We start from the raw sequence: 20,984 nt of genomic DNA on the forward strand, positions 1-20,984 counted from the left end.
GTACCGGTCAATGTAGCTACCAGAAAAACAGAAGAGTGTTATCAAGAACTCCCTATCAAAAGAGGAAATGAATCTCTGTTTATGATGCCCAGAACTCGAATTATCACAAAAACGGGACATCAAATCGAATGTAATTCTTTTCTTTCACCTATGTACCGCATTAATAATAATTGGTACCAATCCCTACCCCAATTGGCACCGGCCGCAGCGCCGGAAGAAATCACGGCTATGACGCAACCGTCATGGACCTTCATTACCCCCGCACACCTCGCAGAGAGCAGAATCTACTCACCCCGCGACCTCGACAACCTGCGAACCAGCATAATGTTTCCAGTCGAACGCAATGCCGTACTGAACACATTAGCTCGTGGTGCGACAGGTCGAGCCGCAGCTGACCAAGGCATTACAATAACCCACTGGATAAACGACAAATTCATCCAGGAGTCAGTTGAACGAGCTTGGGGAAAAGTCTATTCATTTTTTAATACAGTGGGCACATTCAGTGCAACACTGCTTGGCATGTGGGTCACTCTGAAAATCATAAAATTTGTAATCGACACACTAGTGCACGGTTACGCACTCCATTCTATATACGGTTGGAGCGTATGGCTCATAGGCTCGATTTGGGATTCGGTCACTAACCTCCTCCTCCACCTAGCCAGGAAACCTGAAAGCATAAAAAAAGAAAACGATGAGCTAGAAGAGGATGGAAATGGAGAGACACCCTTAGAAAGTGTCAGTGCCGCGGCACCAAACGAACCGGCCAAAGCCCCGAAGCCGCAGGTATACCCTAACTGTCCCCCACCCCAAGCGGAAAACTCGGCAACGCCAATCTCGCAGCCGCGGACCCACCCCAGCATTAAACTGGGAAACGAGCAGGTTTAGTGCGCCCCAAGAATAAAAAACCTTCCCTTCGACAAACAAATAATAAGAAGAAATCAGAGAACTGACTGTCGGGCGAAACAAAATAGATCAAATAAGGAGCAAATTCAAAAGTGAACAAAATAAAATACTCTTAGAATATTTCTAGAAGTTACTTTTCTATTAAAATGAAGAAATGATAACGGAAATTAACAACTAAATAACAATATGAAACACATACTTAACCTTCCTCTTCTTCCTCCTCTGCTGGATGAGCAAAGAAAAAATGAGCAGCCAACGAAAACACCAACAAAAACGAAGGAGTAAATTGACGAAAACCAACAACGACAAACAGTCAAATAAAACCAACGATGACAGAAATCAATCGAAAACCAGCGACGAAAGACGCAACAAAGACAAACACCCATCGACGACAAACGACGAGAACTTAAAAATGAAGAGGACAGAAAAAATTTTTTTTATATAAAGAAAAAAAAACAGAAAATAATTTTTTTTAATTTTATTCCTTCCTCCCCATTAAGAGAAGGAAGGCCCGAAAAAACTCCCACTACATCAACTCAGGGTAAAGGAAAAACAGAATAATTCCTCCCGAAATCTTTTCCCTCCTCATTCCCCTTTCCTTAATCATCATCATAAGCGGCGTAAATACCGCGAGGCGATAACCAGGCCGGATGGTCCCAGTCTTCGTCTGGATGTATTGTCCCCAGACGACCCTCCATGAGCCACCGTATGCACCAGACATCGAAGCCGTCCGAGTTTTCGAACCGCCGGTTCAGCAACCGAACCTCTTTTTTCTCCAAACACCGGCGCTTCAAATCCTCGACGAAGAGGATACCGGACTCCTGAAACGAATAATAAAAAAACAAACAAAACATCAATAATGAAACACAGAAATTAAAGTGAGACCAAACAAACAAGGAAAACAAAATAACCTCACAAACCTTGATCATTTGCAAAAATTTCCTTTTGCACGCCATTTTTCTATTTCCTCCTTCTGGGTATAGAATCGTGTGAAGGGAACTAGAAGACCCGTTACTCGGTGAAGAATTGTGTGAAAAATTACTCGAACCACGCTTTAAATAAGCACAATAGGTAACACCCACCCTTAGACACAAACTATCGCCATCGCTTATTGGTCAAGACACCTAAAACGTAGTCGTATCCCTAGTCCCCACCATCACTAAAGACAAACCCTTAGTCCCACATCCCACTCCTACGCTGAAATGAAGCGAAAAGCAACCCCACCTCGAATACCCCCATCGAACTCTGAAACTCAGGAAAATTATACCAATGTTAAACTAGAATATATATATATATATATACATTTCATATAAGAACAATAAAAATAATTAACAATAATCTTGAAGACACAAAATCTATGTAATAATAAACAATACCTCAAAATTATTGATTAAGATATTGTAACATATATTGTAACACAATACATACCTTAATTCGTTATTTTACAACACATCAAATGAAAATTAGCCAGAACAACTGGTCGAAACTCAACGAATATCTTAATCACTACATATAGGAAATAAATAATAACGAACAAATATTCTTCAAACGCCTATTAGTAAGAACGTAAAACGACAATAAAATAAATGTCACAACAACATTGTAATCTTAAGATTTAAGAATTTAGCTCAATAAATCTAACTCCAGTGTAAATCGACAAACGATGATTACCAATCCTTCATAAACTCTCACGATTAAATTTTGATTAATCTAATTGAGCGAGACGCTCAATCTAAAGGAGGGAGGTGTTACGTCCTAGCATTACGCTAAACGCCCCTCACTTTTTCTCTCCAACTCAAACGCTATCACGAGTATATTCCTAACCTTTATCATCATTTGTCGATACATAGTTCGTATCTAAGAATATATATAAACACAGAGCGTATCCAGACCATCCATAACAAATACATCCTGCGAGACACTCGGCGCTCGCACATATTTTTTTCCTCAACTGTCCATTCTTTAAACACTCACAACGCGTGCCCTAGACTCTCCCCGACGTTCCGGCGCCATAAATAATCCTACAAGACGAGCACGGAAAACCAGAAATAAACAGTCCAAGACCGATTTCCTATCCTTGAATTTATTATCAATGCAGCATTTCCTAAATCCACACAAAATTCCAGAGACGCGTTCCGAAACTCGCGTTTCCCACGAGTCCCGAAAACAGATGCTCTTATCTCAAGTGCAACACGTGCACATCTCAGAACTCCGCTCAACACACTTTCCCTAATTCTAAGAAATCTCGAGCGACTTTTCCTCCAATCATGTCTCCGGAAAAGTCTCCCCCATATTCAAATCCAATCATCAAATCAGACGATACTTTTTACCCAATCCAAACTAAAAAACCACAGAGAACAAACCCCCTCTACAGCATCCTACCCCCAAAAAACACATCCTCCTTCTCGAACTCTAACTAGGCTAAGAATCTTAGTTGTTAGTCAGTTAGCATCGAACATTAAAGACATTAACATCGGAGAACTCTCCTTTCTCTAAATCCTAATTCATCTTAGAGAGCTCCGAATAATAGCTAACTCTTTGTTTAACAGTTTAATTTCTTAATTTGTAAAGTAAATAAGTGCATAAGTGTCTCAATAAACACATCAGAATATTTTGTAATAAACAAAATATCATCGAGTGTACTTATTTCATCAAGCCTTCGACACCGCTCAACAATTGGAAAATCCTTCCAATTCGCGGGCACAACCACAATAAAAGGTCACGTATACCTGAAAATATAGTATATGTTCTCGGGCCCCGCACAAGTCCCAAAGAAGACTCACTGGCAGAGGTACTCAACGTACACTCTGCTTCTCTAAATCGGCGACTGTGCGCCCCCAACTAATCCTCCCTCCTGGGACGTAACAAGAGTATGTGTGAAATTTTTTTTACAGATAATATGAAACAATAATCACCGACGTTTCTTTTTCTTGTGTTATTCTTGCGGAAAATTGAAGTATGCGATGGGCCGGCCGAAATAATTTTATTTCGTGCTGTCCTTAGGACTGGTTTCATCGTTTAGCATAATAGGAAGAAAAATGCTTGTTGAACCCGAAAAAAAAATATCGATTTTTTCGACACACTCTATTGGACACACAAATCCCAACATCCATGGTTTTAATTGTTGATTATAATTATTTGTCTCTTTATGGCTTCCGATTTATCATGTGAAAAATTATAATTATATATTAGTATTATTATTATATATTGATATTAATTTATTACACATTTTTTTTTAATATGAAAAAAAAAAACAAATTATTTACGAAAATTTAATTCGAAATAGGTAAAGAGGTACAAAAATATATCGTTGTGACGAGTACTTATGTCTTATATGTGAAAATTTTTTAAAAGATTGCTTCAATCGAATTTTCAATATTTTAATCACAGAGTATAGAGTTTTCATTTTTATTTTTTGAACATAGCGTGACTGCAGTTAGCTCAGCTTAATTTAACCCGAAAAACAAGATCGCCGAACTTTTGAGAAAAAAGACCTGATATAAAATCGCAAAAATTCCCCTAGGGAAAAAAAGGTTGGGACAAGTACATTGATGGTCCCTTGTTTCCTGATCATATCACGACAAATGTAAAAAAAAAATCCATAAAAAAATAATGCAATCAAGTGTAAGTAATTTTGGCAAGAGTACGATTTCCGAGGCGCCAAGTTTTGACCATGCAGTCTTTATAATTAGCCCAAAATAAGATGTTTTTCAAAAGTAAAAAAAATCGAAATTTTGCCTTTAAGGAGGTGAAACGGGGAGTTGAAAGTTGAAGTATCATTATGATGTATATGCTCCCTAATTTGGACCATGTAGCGTCTTTTTTTTATCGAAAATGATACTATTTTGCAGCAGAAAGAAAATCAAAATTAAAAAAAATCAAAAAATTTAAGGCTGTGGAACGGTGATTTGCTGAAAATTCGTCGAAAACAATTCGTCGAATCACAATTCATCGAATCACAATTCATCGAATCACAATTCGTCAAATCACAATTCGTCGAATCGAAATACTTTGAAAATTTGTGGAAAACTCGTTAGAAATACTGTTTTTGATTTTTAGGTGGGTCCGGAACATCACTCAATAGGGTTTGTAACGTTGAGGTGCGTTTTTTTTTAATTTATAAAAATGTTGAAATTAATTTCTCCATTCAACACATTTTTGATGTGTGTGCGGAATCGTTTGGCGCGTTTGAAGCACCTTCGATGTGTATGCGAAATCGTTGGGTGGGTTTGAAGCACCTTCGATGTGTGCGCGGAATCGTTGGGTGGGTATGAAGCACCTTTGATGTGTGTGCGGAATCGTTGAGCGAGTTTGAAGCACCTTCGATGTGTGTGCAGAATCGTTGAGCGGGTTTGGAGCACCTACGATGTGTGTGCGGGGAATCGTTGGGTGGGTTTGGAGCACCTTCGATGTGTGCGCGGAATCGTTGGGTGGGTTTGAAGTACTTTTGATGTGTGTGCGGAACCGTTGGGTGGGTTTGGAGCACCTTCGATGTGTGTGCGGAATCGTTGAGCGGGTTTGAAGCACCTTTGATGTGTGTGCGGAATCAATCGTCAAATCTTGGCGCATCGGAAATCGTACTTTCCCCAATGAATTGAAGTAATATTTTGTAACAATGTTCACTTATACTACCAAATAAACAAATGAACGCAAATGGAAACAGGAGATGGTAAACAACACAACACTTTTGGAAACTGTATTAGCTTTGTCTATACAAGTTTTCTGTAAGTCGTGGGATATGATTTTGGGTATACGAAATAAGTACAACGTTTTTTGAAGCACATTCAATTGAAAAGTTTTTTATGCTGAAAACGTTATTAAATTACTATCTAATTGTTAAATCACGGCAAAGATTAACAGATGCAGTTATATTCGACATCGCCGAAATAATAAAATCGCGGGACTGAATAAAGGGATTTACTTACAACAAAGACCACTGGACAGTACGGCGGGCTTGTTGTACATGCTCGTTATCGTTTCAATACACTTTACGTCAAAGCGTCACTGCGCTTCTTGATAAAGAGTACTCATTCGGCACGTCATTTGTATCCGAAATCGTAGTGTTACGGAACGGTGTTTCATACGATTTGTAGTGGTTATAATGGATTTCGAACATCCCAATTTGCATCCAAATCTCAAAAACTTTTCATTTTTTCATTCTTTCCATAATCTAATTTCGACGGATGAATTAGCGATTAGCTTTTTGGAAGAAGTCGGTGTTATTCCGTGCAAAACTTCAACTCCTCCAACCTGCATTTGTGGTTCCGCCATGCTCGTGGAGTTAAACAAAACTAAAAAACTGGGTTGGATTTGGAGATGTGCCTTGAAAGGCTCAAAAAAAAAAACTCGAGACAATGCCGGCACACTATCAATCCAGCAATAAACACTTTCGTTGATGGAAGTGGTTGTCGGATCCAGATTCGTAAGGTGCTTGCAATAATTTTGGCATTTGTCACAAAAATGCGAGTCAATGAGCTTTACGCTCATTTGCATTATTGGCGTAAGCATAACAATGCTGATGAGTTGAGTAAGTCCACCGTGATCGACTACTACAGCTACTGTCGGGAAGTGGTTGAAGTGATCACGTCACATCAGAACATGTTGTTGGGTGGTGCTGGAAAGACAGTGCAAGTGGACGAAATCTTCCTCACCACCAGGAAATACCATCGTGGCAGATTCACGGATCAAATGACCGTCATTGTCCTGGGGCTGTACTGCAAGGAGGATAAACAGGGTTTGTTCTTCAAGGTCAACGCGAAGAGTAAAGCTGAGCTGTGGCCTTACATCCGGAAATATGTCCACCCTGATACGTCAAAAATATGTTCCGATAGTGCGAAGCAGTACGATGGTGTTGAAAAAATGTTTTCAAGTGGCACTGTTCACTTGAAAACAAATCATAGCAAAGGAGAATTTATCAGCAATAGGGATCAGACCAACACGATCAACGATTTGGAGAACCAAAACAGATTGCTGAAGAAAACGATTCTTTGTCGCCGACCAAATTTTCTTCACCAATACATGGCTCTGCATTTCAATCGGCAACAGATTTTGGACAAACACTTCAAGGATGACTTTGGATCTCAGTCAGATTCAAGAATTCCTTGAAGATGTTAAGCGCATATATTCGGGTGTAGTTGATGGGGAACAGGGAGAGGGTTTGACACTCAAAGAGATTGATCCTCCGACCGTACAGTCGGAACATTTGAGTGATCTAATTCCCTAAGCGAAAAAACCCCGCCTTCTGTCGATCGCTGAAGAGCTACAAGCCCTTAATGAGCATGAAGAAGAACTGGACCCGAACTACGAGGACGGAGAACTTTTTTAAATGCAGTTGGAGCACACGCGCAAGCGCACAAACACATACGCGCACACATTGCAGAGAGGGTTTGGAGTTATAAAATACTGCGGAAGTGACGAGTTTGGAGTTATAAAATACGCGGGTCCTGATCTCTGCAAACACACACACACACACACACACACACACACACACGCGCGCGCGCGCATACAAATTTAAACGGCTCTTATGAGGGCCAGGAATTCTAAGCAGACAACCTCCACGTGGTGTTTTCCGGGTTACGTTAGCGTAATTATTAGTAGTCTGCAATTTAGCGCGCACATTTTCAAAATCAAGACGCAATGTTTTAATACGGCATTAAGACACTATTAAAGATACTATTTTATACTTCGAAAAATCATTTCAACGCAAGATATGCATACTCTCACGTATTTGAGTGCGTTAGAAACTTATCATCAATAGCCAAAAAAAACACTTCTTTTCAAATTCAAATGGTCATAACTCCTTAAGGAAGCCGAATACGCAAAAATGTTATTCTTGTAATTCGTTTTAGAATGGTCGAAATATAAAAAATCAATCGTCAAATCTTGGCGCCTCGGAAATCGTACTCTCGCCGTAATTTTAACAGAACAATTCGAAAACAATTTTACAAATCATGAAAAAACATATTTAAAAAATACAAATCTGCAGTTATTTTTTGAAATATCAAAAAAATTCAAATAACACGCAAGAAATAAAAAACCAAAAAATCGCGCTTGAAATCATTATGGAAACCGATGCTCCATTCTTCTTATCTCATTCTAACAGTTGAATCAACTGAAAAAACGTAATTCACCGTCCACGGGCTATGGGATCGAGACGTCGCCGAATCGATCCGAGAGTCCGTGCAACGGGAAACTTAGAAAATTTCGAGGAGAGGTTTACTGTTGTTGAGGCAGAATAAGAGATGTACCGAGAGAAGTCCGAGTTGATCCTTTAACCAGGGAGAACTGACTGACGAATGAGTCGCGCAGCGCTTCTTATACCCAGTTCCCCACCACAAGATTCTCGAGCGCCGAGAATCTCTGTTTTCGACCGATTCTGCGCATCTTTCCGTGACGCCTTCTCGGATTGGCCCGTTGCCATGATTCGCGCTCTACCGTTGGTCGAGCGGGCTAACGTACGAAGCGTGGACTACCGCTTTTTATGATTTTATATCATTAATTTGACTTGTGAACATTTTTATAGAATTTGTATTATTTTTCTGATGTTTTTAATCATATTTACGGGCTTACACGACTTAAAATAATCGCGGCGTAATTCAGAGCGCTGCTTGAGCTTCACTCGGGCTCATGCACGGCGACGCAAGATGGCCGCCACTTGTCACTGACGCGCATAGTCGACGCGATGTTTTTGTCCGCGATCTATCGTTCGCGATGTTTTTCGTTCGTTCCGACGGGCTCGGGCCGTCTCGCGGAGTGTTTCGTCACAATATACATTGGAAAATATGAAGAGTGCTGTTGATGCCGGCTTAATTGTTTATGATGTGGATCTTGGGCGGTGGGTCCTACAAGCACAAAAAGAGATGGGATTTGAAGACGTTCGGTTCAAGGCTTCCGATTGGTGGTTGTTGAAATTTAGGAAAGCTCACCGTATAACATCTCGAAAAATTAATAAATTCGTAACCCGAAAAACTGTAGAGAAAGGAGCAAATTTGCAAAGAGATACAGATAACTTCGTTAATGAAATTAAATCTCTTCTTGAACAATATAGTTTACAAAACATACACAATTCAGACCAAAGTGGGTCTGAATTAGAAATGCATTCAGGACGAACATTGGCAGTAGAAGGCACAAAACAGATCGAGTGCCTTGTGCAATCAGTGTCTTCGACAACTCACAGCTACACTATACAACCCACAATATCTGGAGAGGGAAAATTAGTATCGCCACTTTTCATTGTTTTGAAAGAACCTTCCGGAACATTTGGACCAATTGTGGAGACGACCTTATTCAAACCAAGTAATATCTTTTTGACTGCTTCCAAGTCAGGAAAACTCACTTCAGGTATTTGCATACCCTACCTGCTTCTTTTGTATTTTCAGCTATAACAAAAAAAAATTGTTTCAAAGTCTGTCAATCATACATATGCAAAGAAAAATTAAAACAAACGTTATCTTGAATTTTGCAGACCACTTTAAGATGTGGCTGGAAATGGTCTTTTTCCCTAACATCGGTTCAAAAAGTGTACTTTTAATAGATTCATGGAGTGGACATTGCACACAAGTAGATTTTTTCGGTTTAAGAAGAAAAGCGATTTTTTCTTCTTCCCCCCCATCTCCATTTTGTTTCTTTTTTAAGCAATTTTAAGAGTGGAATAGTTTCTTCGGCATGTTTTTTCGTGAATTTAGTGTGGTACTTAATTAACCCCAGGAAACCCCTTAATTGTTTTAAATTTCTGGGCGGCGGAAAGTCATGAATTGCTTGAATTTATTTTGGTTGTGGCTTTATTCCCTTTATCGTTAAAATGTGGCCTAAAAATTCTACCTCTTGCCTGAAAAGTTTCGCTTTTTTTAATTTAATGGTCATTCTGTGTTGTTCCAGCCATTCTAAAAGCTCATCTCAATGCGCCATGTGTTCATCGAAATTTGAGAAATACACAAAAGGTCATCGACAAAATTAATTACGTGAGCACCCAAACCGTAAAGAATTATATCAAGCGCTCTTAATAATGCGGCCGTACTTGTTTTGAGCCCAAATGGCGTTCCTTTAAATTCGTAGACTTTTCCCCTGTATCTGAATGCCGTGTATTTCATCGAATCTGGATAAAGAGGGATCTGCCAAAAACTGTTCGTTAAATCGAGAGTTGTCATTATGTTTGCCGCGTGGCATTTTTGAAAAATTTCTTCCATGTTTGGAACTGACTCGTGATCATTTGCCATCATCTGATTTAATTTTCGCGCGTCTAAGCAAAGTCTAACCGAACCATCTTTCTTTATAACAGGAATTATCGGATTTATCCGTGGGCTATTCGATCTTTGTATGATTCCGTAATCTAGCAGTTTTTCTGTTTCCCTATCTACTTTTTCTCTGTGCATTAGCGGTACCTCATAAGCATGTGCAACGATCGGCGTATCCGTCATAATGTCTAATCGATGTTCGTAAACTATAACATTGAGTTTTCATTTCGAAGAGCTGTTATTATTTACCACAGTCAAAATCTCACTTCTCAATATCCAGACAAAAATCCACATCTGATCGTTCTAAATTTCATAATATAATTCGTTCAGCTTATATATGCACAACATGATCGCTCGTCGTCAGAATATAAAGAATATTGATTGCTCGACAGATAAATATAAAGAATTCATAATATAAAGAACATTGATTTCTCGATAGATAAATATAAATAAAGAATACATCTCACTCAATCAAAACATCCATCTGAATGAATCGCAGTGTAAATACAGAATGATTGGAATACAATGTAAACTTATCTCGTAAGTCGTTCGGTGAGTCCCACGGTGGCTCTTGCCCTGGGACTGGAGTGCGGATTCGATGATGAACAAGAAAAATGATTCTCTCGTAATGGACGATGGTTATTGCTGAATTTTCCGGAGAATCCTGTTCCAACCAGCCTCGTAGACGTCCCAGAGCGAAGAGACCGTGAGCGTGAGATTTATCCGCGATCACACTTCCCTCTCCTCTCTCCGAGGATCGTAATTTCGAAGGATCACGTAACCATGGCGATACATATTGTTTACCCGCGCATATTTAAGACGCCAAAACGACGAGCTCACAAAACCGAAATTCTTCCTGTGGTCTTACGAAAAACTTCCTTTCTGTTTCATATCACCTGCCTATGAATTTCTTTCTCCTTTTGAGAGAGTTCAGTCTGTCCCACGATTTCATCTATTTCTTCAAGAGTTATTTCCTCACTGTTTCCATTGTCAAAAATCAAATTTTGTATTGGCTCAACAGTCTCTTCAATATTTTCTTTTTTAAAACTCATCTCTTGCTCTGGCTCAGTAATGTTTTCTTCAATTTGGTAAAATGCCTCCATTATCCTCTACTTCTCCAATTTTATTCAAATTCTTCAAAAATTCTCCATTAAGTTTATCTTCCATGTCTTCACTTTTTTCATCTCCCTCAAATTCTTCTTTTTCAAAAACTCCAACAACTTTTTTTTTCATGTGACCCTTTCGGTGGCACTACATCAATAACTTCATTATATTTAACTCGTAAAGACATTTCTTCCAAATTAATCAAACTTTTAAACGGTTGCAAGGAATCAATACCGAGCAAAACGTCTCTAATCAAACCAGGGATTATTAAAAATTTAACGTACGTTTTTACTTTTCCAATCTCAGTCTTTACCATAATTTGATTTTTGACTGTAGTCATTTTCTCTTTTATCGCACCCTTTACCGTCACTCCCGTGACAGGTAAAAGTGGACAATTTTTCAAAATCTCTCCATTTTCTAAATAAAACTCTTCAGAAATCGTGGTTACTCTCGAACCTGAATCTATTAATGCTGTAACTGTAATACCCTCAATTTTAGCATAAATTTCTGGACACTCTATTATCGGCACGGCTTCTCCATTTATTTCTTCCCCCATTAAAAATTCTCTTGTGTCAATAAAAATCGTGTTGATGGCCACTTTAATTTCCTTTGTTTCGTTTATTTCGCTGTTTTGTTGGAGGTTCTCCGATAAACCATCCTGCGAATTTTCTTTCTTGTCTTCTTCTGCCGTTGTACCTCGTTCGTTTCCTTTCTTCGTTTTTCGTTGATCAGTATTTTCGAGCACGGGTACAACGTTTATTCGTTTCCCGCCGCTGAAGTTGAGGGTTGTAGTTCTTGATGAACTTCTATTGCTTGAATTTCTGGCTGTTGTTGCTCGTTGTTTTATCGATGATCGTTCGGGTTATTAGGTGGCCGGTATCCTCCATTGTTCTGATTTGGTCTTGGATTTTGATTCTGGCGATTATAGCCGTTTTGTTGATTGTAGTTTCCATTGTTTGGACGCTGATAATTTGACTGATAACCTCGATTCTGTTGATAGAAATTACCGTTGTTTGGTCGATTGTCTCTGAAATTCCTTGATGAATTTCATCAGTCTCTTCTTTTCGGATCCGTTGTACGTCGGAGGCTTGATTTTGATTTTGTTTAAGTGCGCATCTGCTAGCGGCACTGTCCGGATTCGTTGTCTCCTTCCTTCTTCCGGCTCCTCATCCAATTCGTCGTAGGAAACTTCCTTAGTCGGTTTTGGGACGATCCGGGTACTCTCGGTGTTCGATGTTCTCGACCCTTTTTCTGATCGCGTTCAGATCCAGTTGCATTTGTGCAACACTCACTTCAGTTACAGCACTCTTCGACTCATTGTCCTGCACTATTTTTGTTAAGCCCGTAACGTGTCGTTTAATCGGGTCATAAATCTTGTGAACATCAGTAGCAACTGTAGTTTGCAGTGTCTTGAATTCTTCCGTAAATTCAGACCTCAAATCAATATTTGCCTGATTATTTCGGGTGATCTCATTCGCCATGCTCTGTACTTGAGCCTTCATCTCTTTCATCGCATCTATTAAACTCATTAATAATTCGTGATTTAATTCACCAAACTCTATTTTTCCCTTATTTGATTTGGGAGTACCAATTTCCTCTAATTTAATATCCTCGGGATTTTCGTTAATTTTCTCCAATTGTAATCCAAAATTGCCCCGAGATTCGTTAAAAATATTCCCCGCTCCTGGAGGAGGAATCGAGGTAGTTAAATCGACATTTTGAACACCTGCACTATTGTCCTCGGGATTCTGAAACCCGGAATCTCTCGCTGTTTCGTCTCTTTCGGTCTTTTCTGCCATTTTTATATAACCAATAATTTTCATTCAAAGAAGAAGAATTTAAGCCAAAGCCAAAAAAAAAAAATTTCCACGTCCCTTTGCGATATCTGTCCCTGTTCGGGCACAAGTTGTAACGAAACGCTTTTGCTGACCCGGCCTGAACGCCGCCACGCGTCGGTTCGAGCAACCTTGATAATAAGGAGCAGGTATGAAGGAAACGCGAACACCATGTTTTTTAGTAAAAAATAAAATAATCAATTTTATTCAGATAAATTAACCGAATTCTGACAAAATAAAAGAAATTTTGCACTTTGGCTCGCTGATTCTTAAACAATTTTTGTGTTTTTTAGTTATAATCTGTCTTGCTTTGTTTAATCAGATCTGGCGAGAAAAAGACCCGACAGACCCGAAAACGTTGCAAATTTTATGTCTAAGAAAATTTTTAGATTTTTTAAATTGTATAAAAAAATGATTAAAGAAAAATCTTCTTAAAAGTCTAATTGTCGCTTTTGTTTTAATTTGGTGACACGTCTCAACTAGAAAACTCTAGATTCAATATTTCGTGCTATAATTCGCAGATTCTAATTTTTGATGTCCTCTTTCGCTCGCTTTTTAAAATGAAATAAATCCAAGAGTATTTTTCGCTTTTAAAAATTTTTAATTTCGTTTTGATTCGATATAACTCAAATTCTATCTATCGCCTCTTGGATTATAATTTTAGTAAGACCTCCGTACAAGACCAATTCAGAGAAGATTTATACCAAATTTGAATTTACGATTTAAATTAATCAAAAAGAATTCCAGTTCTGCTCTTGACAATCATAAAAATAAAAAGATAAAAATTTACGTGAAATAGGTAAGGATAGCGCAGACCACAGGCTCTGAGACTGAAACGTCACCGAATCACTCCGAGATCCCGTGCAATGGAAATTTGGAGAAAATTAATAGTGGACCCTGGACTCTGGGATTGAAACGTCACCGAATCGCTCCGAGATTCCAGGCATCCAGGATAATTTAAGAAAAAAGAGTTTATGATTGTTCAAGCAGAGTTCAGAGTCTAGACTGTCAAGAGATGTGAGCTGGTCTTGTAGACAAGGAGAACTGACTGACGAATGAGTCGCGCAGCGCTTCTTATACCCAGTTCCCCACCACAAGATTCTCGAGCGCCGAGAATCTCCGTTTTCGATCGGTTCTGCGCACGTTTCTGTAACGCCTTCTCGTATTGGCCCGTTGCCATGATTCACGCTCGCCAGTTGATTGAACGGGCTAACATGCGATACGCGGAATGCCGCTTTTTATGTTTTTCAACTTTGTGTGATTTGTTACGTCCCGAGAGGGAGGATTAGATGGGGACACACAGTCGCCGATTTATAGAGTTAGGGTGTACTTTTGAGTACCGCTGCCGGTGAGTCTTCCTTGGGACTAGTGCGGCGCCCGAGGACACACGTTATATTTTCAGGTATACGTGACCTTGTGATGATGCTGTGCTCGGGAATTAGAAGAGGTTTCTAATCACGGAGCGGTGTCGAAGGCTTCACGAAATAAGTGTTTGCAATGATATTTTGTTCACTACAAAATATATTGATGATTTTATTGATAGACTATTAAACATATTTACACTTGAAATTGAAATGTTTTTACTACGTATCTTTGAGTTAGCAATTTAGACAGAGTTCTCCTAAGTGGTTTGGATTAGAGAGGGAGAGTTCTCCGATCTTAATTGTTTCGAGGTTCGCTGCTAACTAACTTAAAACTAGAGTCTTTTTGACTTGGTTGGAGTTAGAGGATGAGATGCATCTTGGGGGTTGGATGCTGTAGAGGGGATTTTTTCTATAAGGTTTTTCAGTTTGAATTGGTTAATAGGTCGTAAAGTGGGTTGTCTGACTTGATGATTGGATTTGAATAAGAGGGAGACTTTTCCGGAGATATGATTGGAGGAAAAGTCACGCGAGATTTTCTCAGAATTAGGGAAAGTGTGTTGAGCAGGGTTTCTAAGATCTGCACGTGTTCCACTTGAATATGGAGTGTGCGTTTTCGGGACTCGTGAGAAACATAACTTTCGAAACGCAGATGTGGAGTTTTCGTGTGAGTTTGGAAAATGTTAGGTAGGCAATAACTTGGAGATAAGGACTGTTTATTATTTCCGGTACTGGTCCTGTAGTTTTAGTGGCGACTGGAGAGTCGCGGAGCGTCTGGGATGCACATGCATTTTGAAGAATTTGGGAAAATGGAAGGTTGAAGAAAAAAAAGGGTATGCGAGAGTGTCCAGAGTCTTACAGGATGTATCGGTTTACGATCCATGTATTACTCTGGGGGGATTTAGATTCTTTGGAATATGTTTTATGTCTAAATATACTATCGAATATAGACTATTTATCAACGAATGATGATGACGATTTGTAGATGTAGAACGAAAAAGTGAGGGGCGTCCAGCTTGATACTGGGACGTAATAATTTTAAACAATAAAAACTTCCATTTGATTAGTTCTTATTTAATTTTCTTCATTTTTTAGCATTGTTAGTTGATTTTAATATGATTTGAACAATTATAATCGATGAAAGTCACGTACGCGGTCCTATAGCCCATTAATGCTTTGCCCGCGCATGCGTCGCAGTCGATTTTTACATTTTTCATTATTAATTTGATTTTGTATCGTTAATTTGTTTCGTGCTCATTTTTCTTAAATTCGTGCTATTTTTTCGATTATTTTGATTGTAATTACGCTCTTATCCGACTCAAAATAATAGAATACAAAAAGAATAATTTTTCGGGATTATGTGACGCGGCGTAGTTTAGCGCGGTGCCGGAGTCTCACTCGGGCCTATGCACGGCGACCCAAGATGGCCGTGCATGGACCATCTTGGGTCTATAAGCAAGCGTGATAACGGAACGCTACAAATTCAAGGAATGCTGTCAGAGTGATGGCGAAGGCGTTATGGCATTTCGGGCAAAATTGAAAAGGCTGTCGACGTACTGCAATTTTGAAGACGAATTAGAAATGCATCTGCGGGACCAATTCGTTTGGGGCCTGAACAACGAGAGGATTAAGAAGTGGCTTCTAGGCGAACAAGATCTCACTTACGCTAGAGCTATTGAGTTAGCTCAGAACATCGAAATGGCTACAAAAGGGGTTGCGGAAATGGGGTTTCATCGAAGACTTAAAGCGACTCCATCAACTTCGTGGCAATATCTTCGCAGTCTACAGGAAGCAAGGCAAAAATCCATTGCAATTGCTGCGGCAGGGATAATCATCAGTCAACAACGTGCAGATACCGTAAATATAAGTGTAATTTATGTAAGAAAGTTGGGCATCTAGCTCAGGTTGGCAAAGATACCAAAAACAAAAGAGTGAAAGTTAGTAGTTCTGCAAGGAATGTTAAAAGCAAAAATGATCAAAATTTTATTGGTAATACTGATGATCCTTGCACTAGTTTTGATACGTTCTTCCATTTGTCAAGCGACGTTAATCAAAAGTCAACCAAAGAATGTGAGATAAATTCGATTAGTCCATGGACTATGAATATTATCGTGCAGAGAATAAAAATTGAATTCCAAATTGACACTGGTTCAGAGATCTCAGTCGTTTCTGAAAAGGACTACAGAAAGAGTAGTCAATTGAATTTATTGCGCCTCAAAAAGACTGACAGGATTTTCAAAACACACCCAGGTTATAAAATTCAACCGATAGGAATTGTTGAAGTTAAAGTGGAATACGAGGGGAGGAATTTGCAACTTCCTTTGTATATATTGCCTGGAGATGGGCCCCCGCTCCTTGGTAGGGGGTGGTTGTGTGCGTTGAAAATTCCGTTGAAAGGTTTTGTTGAATTAGAAGAAAATTCATATGCGGGGATGATGGAAAATGATAGTCAAGGGGACATCGATTCAATAATTCAATGTTTTGAATCAGTTTTCACATCGAAACTGGATAAATATACAAGGGGCCAGTTCAAATTGCACCTCAAAGAAAATGTTCAGCCGATTTTTTGCAAGGCGAGGCCAATACCCCATGCTTTGAAGGAAAAGGTTGAAAAAGAAGTTGATCATTTGTTAGACGCAGATATTATTGAGCCAGTGGAGAATAGCGAGTGGACGACCCCGATTGTTCCAGTCTTGAAAAATAATGGAGAAATTCGAATTTGCGGCGATTATAAGATCACGATCAACTCAAAATTGAGAGTAGACAGATATCCTGTGTCTAGAATGCAGGATTTGTTGTCGAATTTAAACGGCGGAAAGCTTTTCTCGAAAATCGATCTGTCGCAGGCTTATCAGCAAGTCGAATTAGAGGAGCAATCGCGAGCATAATAATAGACTGAGAGAAGTATTGACCAGATTGAAAAGTTGTGGTTTGACTGTAAAAAAAGACAAATGTGAGTATGCTAAGAATAGTGTACAGTTTTTAGGTTACGTTCTCGATAGTCAAGGAACGCATGTATCTAAAGAAAAAATCAAAGCGTTAGTGGATGCGCCAATCCCCTCTAACGTGACTCAATTGAGAGCTTTTTTAGGAATGACAAATTACTATTCAAAATGTGTGAAAAATTACTCGGAGATTGTCGGTCCGCTTTACGAATTGCTTCAGAAAAACTCCAAATGGGAATGTAGCAATTTGTGTGATGAAGCGTTTCGAAAAGTAAAGCGTCGGTTAGTAGAATCGGAAGTATTGGTTCATTATAACCCGGAATTACCAATCAAAATATCGTGTGACGCATCGCCGTTCGGATTGGGAGCCGTCCTTTCACATGTTTTCCCAGATGAGTCGGAAAGACCAGTGACGTTCGCGTCGAGAACGCTCAATAAGGCGGAAAAGAATTATTCCCAATTGGACAAGGAGGCTCTCGGGTTAATTTTTGCGGTAAAAAAATTTCACCAATACATTTTTGGCAGGCATTTTACTCTCGAAACGGACCATAAACCATTGATTTACATATTTGGCTCGAAGCGTGGTTTACCTCAAATGGCCGCAAACAGAGTCCAAAGATGGGCCGTGTTATTGTCTGCGTATGATTATGAAATCAGTTACATTAAAGGGACTGACAACGCTCGGGCTGATGGCTTGTCTCGCGTGCCGTTGAAAAATTGTGGAGAGGAAAAGGAAAACACAGATTACAGTTATCTAAATTTCGTATCTGACGAGGTTCAAGCTATTGATGTTGAAATAATTCGGGAAGAGACAAATAATGATCCGATTTTGAGTCACGTTAGAGATTATGTATTGAATGGTTGGCCGTATCAGGTGAATAACAATCTGAAAGCGTTTAAAAGTAGAGAGAGAAAGCTGACTGCGGAGCAAGGATGCGTATTGTGGGGTCACCGTTTTGTTATACCCCAATCTTTGCGTGATGAATTATTGAATGAATTACATACCGCGCACGACGGTATAGTAAGAATGAAGGCCGTAGCTAGGAGTTATATTTGGTGGCCTAATCTTGACAAAGACATAGAGAATATTGGTATGTCGTGCATATCGTGCCTAAAAGCAACGGAAAACCCGCCTAGAGCAAAACTAAATTCATGGAAACGGCCAAGTGGGCCTAATCGGAGATTGCACGCCGATTTTCTAGGTCCGATTGAAGACAAAATGTATATTGTGATAATAGACGCGTTCTCAAAGTGGATAGACATTAAAGAACTAGAAAATATCACGAGTGGAACTACAATTGAGGTGTTCAGAGAAAATTTTTGTGCGTGGGGATTACCCGTTAAACTTGTAACGGATAATGGACCGAGTTTTTGTTCAAAGGAGTTTAGCGAATTCTTAAAGTCGTATGGAGTAATACATACTCGTACAGCTCCGTATCACCTAATGGAGCGGCGGAGAATATAGTTCGCACGTTCAAGAAAAAGTTTAAACTTTTAATTAAATCGGGGAATAGTAGGCACGGAGCTCTTTGTAAATTCCTGATTCATTATCAGGCTACGCCTCATTGCACCACAAATTGTAGTCCCGCTGAGCTCCAAATTGGTCGGCAGTTTAGAACAAAATTAGACTTATTCCACCCGACATTATATGATAAAATTAATCGAAAGCAAACTAGTCAACAAAGTGGGTTCAGAGGCAATAGACAAGTTGATTTTCGTAAAAACGAAACAGTTATGGCGAAAGATTACTCTTCGAGTGTTGATAACTGGAAAGTATCGCAAATACGCGAACAAATAACACCGGTGACCTATACGGTCTTCACGGAGGACAATAAAACGTGGAAAAGGCATGTGGATCAAATTAAAAAATGTAATTACCGCGTTAGTGATAAGAGCGAAGCGAAGTCGATTGTAGGCGCGAAGCCGACAGATAATTCAACGGACATTCCGTTAGAGCCATCGCCGATGGGTACTGAGACGGAAACCCCCATTAACTCGAGAAACAATCCCGTGGAAAATACGTCAGCGGAAGTGGCGAAAAAAAAAAAAAACTAAAATCCCGAAGCCAAGGCAAATCCCTGACTTATAATAATACGAAGTTAAAGGATAGTCGCGTGATAATAAGGTTGTATGAACGTGAGTCGGATTCTTGATTTAATTAAGAATTGTAATTAGCTAACAGAGTATATGTATTAGGGTGATGCAAAAAAATCGATATTTTTTTTCGGAGCTCCAACGAAAATCGTTAGTATATCAACAAAAAGTAATTTTCCCAAAATTTTCGATTTTTAAAAAATTTTTTAGATAATGCTCAAGCCACTTTTCGATAATTTCTTTTTTTTTTGGAAAATCGCCTCGTGAATTTTTTCTTTCTTTGCTCATAATAGAGAGAGTGTTAATACTCAAAACGAACATGATTTTTTGGCAACTCATCACTCCAAAATTTTTTTCAAAGTTGCCTCAAATAATTTCTTTGCGGTTTTTTTAAAATTTTTAGCTAATAATCATAATATTAACAACATTTCACCTTAAAGTGTCATTTTATTTTGTTGTTTAACATAAGAGATGTTGACATTAAAAAAAGAAAAAAAAAATTCACTGCAAATTTTCAACTGTAGACCATGACGAAAAATGATGAACCCACGATATTACATCGAAGATCCGGCTGAATAATATTGCTTCTCGGAATATGGATATTTTTTCCTGTATTCGCTGACAACTTGCAAAAGATATTGTTTTTGGTCCTCGTTCTTTGTGATAAGATCGTTAAAGTCTTTCATCAAAGACACTGCACGCTCGGCTGTATCGTTCACAACTTGCATATGTTTAAAAATTGTCAAACACACATTATAATCCTGGTTACACTCCCAACTTTCAGGATTTACATCCAAGAAACTGTACGGAAGGTTGAAACGATTGAATAAATTTAAGGATTTCGATGTGATGAAATCACTTAAATCTTTTGAGCACGGCAGTTTCAGTTCGTCTCCTTTAACTACAACTCGTTTTACTCGAGGATCCGTGCTGTTATAGTTATTTATGCGGTTGGCCATTTTTGATTTCAACTCGTTAAATGGCCTGAAAACTTGATAGCAGCAGCTTTCAAAATATTTTTGAAAACGTCTTTTTTCGATTGACTGGCCTCCTCATTTATAAGTGACTGGATGAATGTTAAATCCTGGAATGGAGCTTTTATAGCAACCGGAGAATTAAACCATGCTTTGACATAGAACGTCACCAGAAAAATGCAAATTTCTCGAAGGTTAGTAATTTCACGTGGCTCGATATTTTCCCTAAAGCGTTTGAAAATTTGAAAATTTGGAGCACTTGATACAGGCCAGCAAACTTCGAAAACGCTTATCAAAACGAGTTCGTATATGTGATGACGACAGGCTAAATGAAGTAAATCTTTGTCCAACTTTTTTTCAAGCAATGCACAAGTTCCATTTTGGAGACCTTTACGACCAAGAAATAATTCATAATTATTGATTGAAAAAGAAAATAATAAAATTGAGAATATGGAATCATAAACTCAAAATAGAAGGCTTAAAAGTACCTGTGTTAATACTTGCTGGATCAAAGCACAACGCTGTGACCCGATCA

The 20,984-nt window shown here is 38.9% G+C and overlaps 1 protein-coding gene across 1 annotated transcript; it reads left to right on the top strand.

The window, feature by feature from the left end:
• Positions 1 to 17,529: 17,529 nt before the first annotated feature.
• Positions 17,530 to 19,436, top strand: LOC122416760 (uncharacterized). The gene is made up of 3 exons (XM_043429806.1): positions 17,530 to 17,874; positions 18,157 to 18,792; positions 19,050 to 19,436. The coding sequence occupies exons 1-3, from the start codon at positions 17,530 to 17,532 to the stop codon at positions 19,434 to 19,436; spliced, it is 1,368 nt and encodes a 455-aa protein (XP_043285741.1).
• Positions 19,437 to 20,984: the final 1,548 nt, after the last annotated feature.

The sequence above is a fragment of the Venturia canescens genome, chromosome 10 (genome assembly GCF_019457755.1).
Source record: "Venturia canescens isolate UGA chromosome 10, ASM1945775v1, whole genome shotgun sequence".
Lineage (NCBI taxonomy): Eukaryota > Metazoa > Arthropoda > Insecta > Hymenoptera > Ichneumonidae > Venturia > Venturia canescens.

Bases quoted from the DNA above. Each gene is read 5' to 3' on its own strand.
- LOC122416760 (XM_043429806.1), top strand. From the start codon at position 17,530: ATGACAAATTACTATTCAAAATGTGTGAAAAATTACTCGGAGATTGTC. The intron at 17,875-18,156 runs GTAAAAAAATTT...GTATCTGACGAG, and splicing joins CTCTCGGGTTAATTTTTGCG to GTTCAAGCTATTGATGTTGA. The intron at 18,793-19,049 runs GTAATACATACT...ATTAATCGAAAG, and splicing joins AATTCTTAAAGTCGTATGGA to CAAACTAGTCAACAAAGTGG.